At 40.6% G+C, this 10,766-nt stretch overlaps 1 protein-coding gene across 4 annotated transcripts in view; it reads left to right on the top strand.

Annotated features, from left to right (window-relative positions):
• The first annotated feature begins 4,880 nt into the window (after positions 1 to 4,880).
• Positions 4,881 to 10,766, top strand: part of ppfia1 (PTPRF interacting protein alpha 1) — a 45,830-nt gene continuing 39,944 nt past the window's right edge. For all 4 annotated transcript variants that reach the window (XM_084001623.1, XM_084001620.1, XM_084001622.1 and 1 more), the window contains exons 1-2: positions 4,881 to 5,925; positions 7,665 to 7,934. In XM_084001623.1, coding sequence (XP_083857749.1) covers positions 7,665 to 7,934 — 270 coding nt within the window. In that variant the 5' untranslated portion in view covers positions 4,881 to 5,925. The remainder of the gene's footprint in view (positions 5,926 to 7,664; positions 7,935 to 10,766) is intronic.

Genomic DNA, 10,766 nt, shown 5'->3' with positions numbered 1-10,766 from the left:
GGTCTCTTCAATTTCTGACCAATAAGATAAGAATTTGTTAGCACATGACATTTGTTTACAACTTGGACCGTTTAACCTGTGTGAACACAAATGGACAAATGTATCAGTTTAGTTGCTGAATCGGAACAAAGCAGGTGTGAGTATGCCCTAAATAACTGTTGCCAACCGTAGCTTTGAGAGACAGACTGGGTTCTGTTCGATAAATATGACTTACTGAGGGCCAAGCCAGGCACACCACAAATTGCTATTGCATTTAATCTGCAAATAGTGGGCTATAGACAGAATTCTGAGGCCACCCAATTTGACCCTCTCCTGCCTATGAAAATCACGAAACAGGATTAGTCACAAGTGTAAAAGCTATCCGTCAAATGGTAAGCATCTCTCTGTGGTATTGTGGCTGTTCGGCTGCAGATAAAAAAGCCCTACAGAGGGTGATAAAGATGGCAGAGAGAACCATCGGCCGCACTCTGCCCACCCTGGAAGACACTGCAACCTCTCGCTGCCTCCGCAGAGCCCGGAATATAAGAAAGGACCAGTCACACCCAGGCCACAGCCTGTTCTCCCTCCTTCCTTCTGGCAGAAGATACAGAAGTCTCAAGTCACGCACCAACAGACACAGAAACAGCTTCTACCCCTGGGCCATCAGACTTATTAACCACAGCAACCAGCCAAAATAAATAACCCTGCACCACTGCACCAAACAGCACTTTCTTAATGCTATTGTGCAATATCTATTTATTCCTACAGGTTTTATTATAGTACAGATTTCTAATACTGGATGACTTACTTATTTATTTTTTTCTTGTGTGAGTGTACATGTGTGTCATTGAGGTTGTCCTTTTTAGCTTGTTTTAGTCTGTTTTAGCCCTGGAATGGATGTGGCACCACAAATGTCGTTGCACTTGTTTGTTGCAATGACAATAAAGGCTATTTGATTTGATTGATTGATTAATAAGAACAACAACACACACCTCCCTCTTGCTGTAACCAGCCTTTCTGCATTTCTGTACCCAGGACGCTGCTGCTGATTATGATAAGTATTTGTCTTTTGTTTTTGTTTCTCTGTTGGCTTAATGTGACCAGGCAACTGGCTACACCAGCTCCTTTGTTTATCCTTTAGATCAATTCGAGGGATTTGCTGTCCACCACTTCATTCAAATATCCAATGGAAGGTTTCAGGTAACACAAGTGTGTATAACATGTACCCACGTTCAGTCAGTCAAAGGTTTATCAACAGGACAATCCATTTACATGGAAGAAGGAAGTAAAGCGCCACTCAGTCCAATAGACCTATCAGTGATTAAATGTCTTTTCACATGAAATGAAAGCAGAAAACAGAAACCTGAACACACACAATTAGCTGGTTATAAGCAGGGTAAATCCTGCGCACGGTTCAGTTCACCTGAATATCTGAGACACATGCTCGAAGAGAAATCAAAAGAGAGGCAGGATCTCTAAACTAATGTTAAAGAAAGATAAGTATCAGTTGCAAAAGGATGGTTTTAAGGATTAAACCTCCCATTGTCTATGTTCTCCAGAAAATCAAATTTTGGATGGTCGTCTTAATTAATTCTAAACACTGATAACACTTTCTGTCCAAAAATAAATTTGCCTCATAACTTGTAATACCATTTATGGACTATGCTGATGTTGTCTATGAAAATGCATCCCAATTTACGTTCTACCTCTCAATACAGCAAACAATAATGTACTTTCACTCTTGGATGTCCCTCAAGTAGGCTACTCATCACTGTATGTAGCCTATAACTCTGTCACATGGCCACTCAGTATAACTCAATGATTGGTTGTCGTGTTTCATCTTTAAATGTGGACATACGATCCTCATGACCTACAACAGTTTCTGGAACTGTTGAAACACTCAAAATAAAACAGTCAACAGCTAGAAAGAGAGCATATATGTAACTTGCCTCAGACAAGAATACATTTTAATTTTAATACCATCATTTCACATATTCTTGTGTGTTCACCAGTGCACTTTTCACTCCAAAGAAATTGTCCTGGGTGAGACAAGATAGCACACGAAATCATTCAGTGTGGTGAAGAAAAATTTGAAAGTCATAAAACAGTTGTATAATATACAGATTATACCTCAGTAATCATAATAATAGTAGTAGTAGTAATAATAACATGTCATGGGAGTGAGATCAAAAGGTTAAAGATGATAGTTTTGCTTTAATTCTGGCCACCACTCACTGGCCGGTTGCTGCAGACCTGAGAGACATATGGGCATAACACATATTTCTGAAATATATTTAGGGCCCAGACCTGACTTTCAGATAAACTAAACAATAAATTTAATCCTGTATCTGACTGACTGGAAATCTGTGCATAGACGTGAGAACTGGATAAATATGTTTGCTCATCTTTGATTTATTGAGAACTTGAGCAGCAGTCTGAGTAAGATTTCAGCTTCAGCCTAGTAACTTAATGTATTGTGTATTTGTCCGTTGTTTTTTTTCTTCTTTTTCTTATTTTTACCATTGTTTTCATTTTGTGTGTGTGTCATCATGGCAAAATCAGTTCTGTTTTTGTTTTGATGACTCATGCCTATAGTATTCATGTCCTTAATGTAGCAATATTTACTGAGCTTTCATAAGCTTAAATGAGTTTAAAGGGAGTCAGACTCCTGAGTGTGTCATGTTGCAATAGTGTCACCTGCAGTTGATTTGCTGTAAAGGTTTACAGCTGCACTTTGTACTCCACAGGTAAGCTCAATGTGTCAACGCTTTTGATTAGATTTCAATTTATTCAATCAACAGCACCACCTGGTGTCAGAAGCTGTACATTCACAAAAATCTATTTTGCACAAAGTACTAAATTATTAAGACAACAGCACAGAATTAATTTCACCTGTAGGATATAAATGTATCTACTTGTTTGTGTTGTGGTGTTTGTTAATATGCTCTACCATGGACTCTCACATCGTCCATCCACTTTTTAGAACTGAAAAAGCCTTTCTGATGAGAGGGAAATAGTCTTCAAGAAGTCCAGTTGCCCATGATTTCAGCGCTTAACGACTACGGTGACCTGGAAGACTGAGATCACAGAAGAAACAAATGCTGTACCTTGAAAGACTATAATTAAAGCATGATGTAACAGAAATCTGCCTGAAAGTAGTGGAATGTTGAAAACTACATACAAAAATGTGACAGTCACCTTCCAGGAATAGTAGCCTATTTCTAAATTAGGCCTATTTTCACTTTTTATTTTATTTACTCTGGTATGTTAAGTTACATTTTCCAGCCTCAAAGCAAGCTTGTACATTCTTGTATCAAAAAACAATATCTTGATACTCAAAAGATATGTCCAAGTCAAATATCATGATATAGCCTACTATATTATTAAAAAAAAAAAAAAGCATTTAACAATTGTGCATTTTAATTCTTCTTTTCTTTCTTACAACTTGAATTTCTTTTATTATCCTGGCAACTGTAAAACATCTCATCATTCATTACACAATCTGCAATACAGTAGACCAGGGGACCCACAAAGATGGAGCCCCAAAGATGGAGCAGGGATCCTGCCCCATTGTATAAAATTGTGTTTTCCATTAAAGGTCCAGTGTGTAATAATTGGCAAAGTTTATTGGCAGAATCTGAATATACTACCCATGAACATATTTGTATGTGTATAATCGCCATGTTTGTACGGCAGCCCAAACAGATTAATCCAGCCAGCCAGAGAGCACGTTTTGCGAGTTTCGCGTTCATAAATAAACCAACGAAAAAGAAGGCGGAAGGAAAGAAGAAGGAGTAGGAAACAGCAGACATATCATAAAATGGTTTAGATCTTCACCTCATCGCTCCATGCCCCTGAAATACTCCCAGTCATCCCAGTCGTGGTAAACAAGTTTTTTTGTCCTCAGAGGCTACTGTCACTTTGCTGACAGGAGGGATGAGTGCGAGTGAGTGAGCGCTGCAATCAAGAATCTGAACGCTGGATGTCACGGTTCTCCCCCCATTTTACACACTGGACCTTTAAACTGGGCCAGGTGGGCTTATAGTGTCATAAATGTAGGCTACCTTGTTATTGTGCATTCAATACCAAGCTATTCAAATAATACACAGGATATATTCATGTTTTTATTTGTAGGCCTACAGGTACTGTGAATAAGGTGGTTGTACCAAGCTGACCTTGTTAACTGATACCAGTGCCAACATCAACAATGTCTGTCAATTGCATGATAATCATGCAGACAAGCTGTTCAAATTGATATTTTTATTTCAAACATGATGTGGAAACGAAAAAATATAAAACATTGTCTAATCAACCAATGCAGTATACTTAGGCGAACCCCCTAGGTGTCACGAACCCCCTCTTGAAGACCTCTGCTAGTCAGTCTTTTTATAAACTTTCTTTGTGTTGATGTGTAGCTGCGCCACAAGATGGCGCCACTGTTCTCTTAATTACCTAAGAATACATTAACATGTATTGTTTTGTCAGCAGTTTCATCTGCTCCAGCTGAATGTAGGTCACTCAATGAAATAGTTAAATTTTTGTGACTCTATTAATTAGGCTGCTACATAAAATGAAGATGAAGTCAATGGGTGGTCGCCTAAACTAAATAAATATAAAATGCAATATGAAATCAAATTGTAACATGTAGGTACAGTTTTCATTCAATATGTTGTTGCATTGAACTATATAAATTCTGGGAAAAGGTTTATGATAGTATGACATCACATAGAGTTAAAAACTTTGGATATTGGGGAAAAAAATAAAACTTTTTCTGTGTAAATTTAGCTGTTACCTGTGAGAGCAATCAGAGCAGCGGCTGGTCGTCCCCCTTCCTCCTGTTGCCGACCTGGGACGCGCTCCCTTCCCGTGGACTACCAGGCTAATGAGAGGCGCTAGCGACGCGGAGCCCACCATTGGCTGTCCCGACTGCCGAGGCTGGCAGGCAGTGGCGACAGGGAAGGACCGGACCGACGGACCTTTTGGTGGAAATACCGAGAGAACACCAGCAACTCGGACGGAAACGAAGGGAATATAAGTTTTTATTTGCGTGTTGGATCGTTCAGACGGACCACAAGCTCACTATCGCTGAGTGTCGGCTGGAAGTTTTCGCTCCGTGGTGTTGGTGACGCGACTTCACCGAATCGACGGGAAGCTAACGTTAGCCGATGTGCTAACGTTTACTTGATAGATTAATCATTTCAACGGAGCTTTGGAGTTTTATTTCAGGGTTTTAAACCTATTTTTTTAGTATCCTCAATGATGTAAGATAACTGTGTATGATATATTTTATCGCGTTGTCTACTTTTATACACACTAGAGCGTATCCTTAGATAACTGCCTGACGTTATCTAAGCTAAGTTAGTATATGAAACTAGCAGGCGTTAGCCACCTAGCTGGCTAGAAGCTAACGTTTAAACTGACTTAAAGCCAAAGAACTCTGCTCCAAATTAGCTACCGCTAGCAAAGGCTACAACTGTTTCCACGTCACCTAACTGTATCGGCACCTGTCTACCTGTTGTGGAATGTTATTTCCATCGAGTTTGACTTAATGTTTGAGGATGGATGATTGTTTTGAAAAACAAAGATAAGACACTTTACTTCCAAATCCAGATATGCCATCATCGAGTCACCAGCTTACTTGATGCTAGCTTGCTAACGTTGGGTTAGCCGGCCAAACTTGGAGTACTGCCCCCTGCTCACTTTACGTGGGTTTCGCTTTGAGGCCTTTAGGAAATTATCATTTTTTTCACCGGGGATACATTTTTCACAGCCTTAATACTTCCCAGCCCCCGAGAGGAATTTACATGTTCTGAATGACTCTATATATTTCTAAGCTTGACAAGGTTGTGACATAAAATTGGAGTACCTGGACTTTGTTGACATTTACTTGGCATCGCAAAATATCGTGGATTACAAAGACATTGGGAAAAACGGTTCTCTTCCAAGGTGAGCTGTAAACGCATGTGAAAAGTGAGAAGATTTGAGCTTAGGTTCGAGTATTGCGTTTGAAGTTTCCAATGTATTATCAGATGTGTTGTGTGTGTGATTGAATTACAGTGAGCATCAGTGATTGAACTGTGAATGGAAGTACTCCATGACAATACTAAACTGATCTTCCCGTTACATAGGGACCCTTAGTACACAACTAAAAGATCAAAGGTTAAAAATTGATCGTGTTGATGCCAGTAAATGCCATCATCAATGCCCGTGTTACATCCCTCAGCCGTCTGTCTTCAGAGGCTTGAAGTGTAAATCCACCTAGTGTCCGGCCTCCAGATCTTTGTCTGTCATTTTTACTCTTTGACGTATGTCCTGTCCATGCTGCTAAGTTACACTGGACCCACCATCTGTCACTCTCGTGGATGCTGAGTGACCCTCCCCCTCACAAACATTGTTGAGCCTGAGTGGCTTGACCTCGATATGCAGCGTTGGTTTTGTATTTTTCTCTTGATAAATTAGGTTAAGTTTGACTCCTTCCAACAGAAATCATGTTTAACCCAAATAACGTACAATACGTACAATACATATTTGCAGTTAATTAAAGCTGGCAGATACTTTTGTTTGGATAATTTGCATGAACTAAGTATGATCCATCTCATCTCATCACACAGGGATGTTACTGGAAGATACAGTTGAGTGTAACACACCGAACTGAGCACAGTGTTTTCTGAAAGCAAACAGCTTTTGTCTTATCTAGTGATGCAAAGAATATGATGAGGGGTAGCTCTGGCTGCTACTTATTTCCACTTGTTCCAATTTGTAAATTGTTGTTCCTTGTAGGTATGTTAAATCCAGCTCACATGATTCTTGGCTTTTTGTCTAGCAGTCTGTCTACAGGACCTAAGCCCCTCAGTGTGGAGAGTGGTTCTAATTCCTCAGACCTCTCTACCCAGCTGCTGTTAGATCCAGCGATACTCAACAAGCCTCAGACAACACAGCTTTGATTTGGCTCTGTTTTCCATCTAGTCAATAACTTCTCATAGTGGAAAATGCTTTGGTGTCTGTCTCCAATGTATGCAGATTAAATCACCTTGGAGGTCCACTTATAGGTTTGCCCACCATCCTCTGTTTCATCTCTGTCACATTTTTGCCAAAGAATACTGAACAACATTTATCCATCTTAACATCAGATTTAAAGCCACTTCCTTTTACATTTGATATGTATTGGTCAGAAGCTGCATATTCAAATTCACTCATCATTTTGTAAAACCTGCCACATTAGCTTTGCTTAGGTAGGTGTATTATTCTGTTATCAAATGAATTTGTTTTGTGACTAAGACATAAATGCGGATTTGTGTTTTATTGGGTAGAAATTCCAGGTGTCTCTAACATTTTCATTTGGCTTTGAGATGAATGAAGTTTTGTTCGTGGCTCTGAAGAAAGAAAAACATCTTTTTCCAAAAACAAAATCTGGGTTTTGCGGGATAATCTATAGACCTTGTTGCAAATAGTTCTCACTGTTATAGGTTATATCTAATTTTGATTGGCAGAAGACCATTTGTGTAAGTTGATCCTTTTTAAGTGTATGTATGGATAGAGGATTTAGCCCATAGCCATTCAAATTAATATGTTAGAGCTCATAATGTGCCTGTGCTCACAGTTCGATACTTGTCCTGTTCTCTCCCTCCCTTCCCCACCCTTCTCTTCCTTCATCCCTACTACTTTACCTACTGTCATGGTTGTAGATGATGTGCGAAGTTATGCCCACCATCAGTGAGGCTGAAGGGCCTGGCGGGGGAGGCGGCAGCGGTCGACGGGGGTCTGGTTCACCACTGCAGTCGGACTCAGAGGGTCACTTTGAGTCGCTGATGGTGTCCATGCTGGAGGAGAGGGATCGTCTTCTGGAGACTCTGAGAGAGACTCAGGAAAACCTGGGCTTGACTCAGGGCAAACTACATGAAGTGAGCCATGAAAGGGACTCGCTGCAGAGACAACTAAACACTGCCCTGCCTCAGGTAAGTCAGAGAGAGCCTTTTCTCCACTATCACCAGAAACAGCCCACCATGTTGGACCTGTTGATAATAGACAGCTGTCAACTTGCTTCTCACTGACAGAAAAAAATGTAACTGCATGAAGTCTGCGAGTTACACAGTTACAGTGAATCGCATCAAATAATCAGATAAAAGTTCATTGTCACTCATATGTCTGGCTATCTGAACACTCCCCCTCTTCTGATAGCCCAGTCCGTTTGACGGTAGATTGGCTAAATGATAACATCAGTTAAAACATCATTAGCATTTAATGAACTCCCACCCCTTTTAGAAATCTCATTTTAGCAGCTTCCGACTCCTGCCTGATCCGTACAGACAGACGGCCAACCCGAGCTTCACCCTCATCACTGTGTCAACCTGAATGAGGGGGTATCACTTTAGTAGGAAAACAACAGTGTCCTGTGAAGCACCTTTCTTGCCTGGGGTCCTTGCAGCTCTGGAAGCTCAAGTGGCAGTTCCTCTTTTGTATGACAGCCCTAACAGATCTTTGGCTCCCGCAGTGGACAAAGTGAGCCCGTAGTCTGGCATGATTTTGTGAGTTGTAAGGTTGACTGACTGCAAGGTGCAATGGGGTGTGCACAAAGGCAAATTAAGTCCACGGTGACATGCTATAAGCTATTTTATCATGAGTAGTTTAGATTAAGATGGCACAATCACCATCATTATTTGAGATGATCTGGAGTTTGTAAATTGTTTTGAAAGTCAAATTTTAAATAAGTGAAGATGATGAAATAAGTCGTGAAGAAGAAGATGAATAATGTAATGTCTGCAGTAATCAAAAGATATTTGGTCCTACTCCCAACAAATTGTAATGCAGAGTGAAACCACGTGTTTGTGTATGAAGTAAATTGTATTTGTATGCAATTATAATACAATGGCTCCTGTTTTTGCCATTTGTATAATGTGGAGAGGGGATCTTGATCCCAGCCTCGTCCATCTGCTTGCAGGTCTCTGTTGTATTATTGACTCATGTTTCTACCCTCTCTGTGGTCTTAAATTTAAAACAAAGGGATCAAGTTTCCAGCTTTTAATGATGCATAAGAGGCTGGTAATCAGTTAAGGGTTGTTGTAGTTTTGGTTGAGCTGACATCCAGTTTAGTAAGTCGCCATGGCGTTCAACTCACATTTTATTAAAATGCGTGTGGAGGTGGGGTGGGGGCCGGAGAGGCATGCATGACTGTAAGTGATTAGAGCTCAGAATATGACGGATCACTGTGCTCAAAGCAGAAAGGTCTGTGGACTGTGAGGGGCCAATGCATGAAGAAGGCAGAGCTGAGATAGATGCAGATAGATGCTCTAACTCACTGTATCTGGACTTTCCTGGAATATCACAGAGTAAGAAGTGATGTTAAACACATTTGTGGGATGCCAGGGCTGTTTCTCTGCTGCTCTGTGTTGTGCAGCCAGGAAAAGCACATCCAAAGTCAAACATTCAGATACTGTGTTAGGACCTTGAGTTGTTAACGTAGTGCAGAACAAATATATTGTGTTCAAGATGTAAAAGTAAAGCATTGTCATCAGTAGGATTAACACAAGCTTGTGTGTTTATGGATGTTGAATTATTGCAGTATTGAAGATTTACTACATGCACCGTGTTTACATATAGAAAGTAAGACTCAGACGCCACCAGGCTTAGTTTGCATACATGGCAAACTGTTATTCTATTAATTCTACTGTTCACAAATACAGTTAATAGTGACGACAAGTTTTAAATGCAACCTGTTAGAAATACATAATTTACACTTATAAAATTATTTCTTAAAGGAGTCAGTCCTGTAACAAACTGAGTTCATACATGTGCATTTCTGTGTGTGCATGCACGCTGCTGCTTATGTTCCTGTGGTGCTGTCAGCTAATCACCTGGCTATCTGCAAAATCTCCTGGGACTTGTAATTGGAAGCAAAAATATCCAGCTGTTACAAAAGTTGATGCATTTTTCATGGCATATAGCGTTGAAACACTACAGAATTAAAGAAAGAGATAAGACAACGAGGTCAGATGTTCAGTGTATTTTTTTAATGAAACCGTGATGCATTGATGTCATTTGCATTAAAAAGTTTTAAGTAAATAATTAAGAAGGGAGACGCACACACATATAGTGGCATGTGGTATTACTGGTCATATGCATGTTTGTTTGTGTGTGTGTAGCAGTGACTAATACTTTGTTTTGAAAGAGGGTGTATTTAAAAAAGGTTGCCTGAATGGAGTTTAATTTGTAGTGATACAGGCACTTAAACAAAGATGCAGAGGACGACACATGCTGCAGATGTGGATTAATTTTAGAAACCACGATACAGTGAATGTAGATGGATGTTGAGAAAGAGTCTTGAGCCAAACTGGAGTTTGAATATGATCAGTCTCCCTCTGCAACCCTTCCCTTGTGGTCCATCTTTCACACTGAACTGACGCCAGCCATGCATGCAAGTAGATTGTATCTAAACAAAAGTCTACGCTGTTGTGTAGTAGGGCTGTCAGTTTTTAGAAAAATGAGGTTCGAACGATTATTGAATGACCCGTAATTCGTTCGGATATATTCGAATATTACCCCCCCCCCCCCCCCCCCCCCCCCCCCGCCGCCGCCGCCGCCGCCGCAGCACACACAGTCGCGGTGTTTTATTTTGAAAATTGACCGGATACTCTCGTTGTTTCATGTTTGACTTCCTGCCCAGCTTGACGCGATTGCTCGCGGCTCTCACACAAAATAGACCAGACGCTGCACGGCGCGAGCCGGCCGCGGAGGTGCACGCCGCGACACCACACCAGCGGTTAATATGGGCACAGAAAGTAAACTGGCTC

The sequence above is a fragment of the Trachurus trachurus genome (genome assembly GCF_905171665.1).
Source record: "Trachurus trachurus genome assembly, chromosome: 3".
NCBI classification, from domain to species: Eukaryota; Metazoa; Chordata; class Actinopteri; order Carangiformes; family Carangidae; genus Trachurus; species Trachurus trachurus.
The sequence above is the reverse complement of the archived record's forward strand: the minus strand, read 5'-3'. Positions and strand labels throughout refer to the sequence as shown.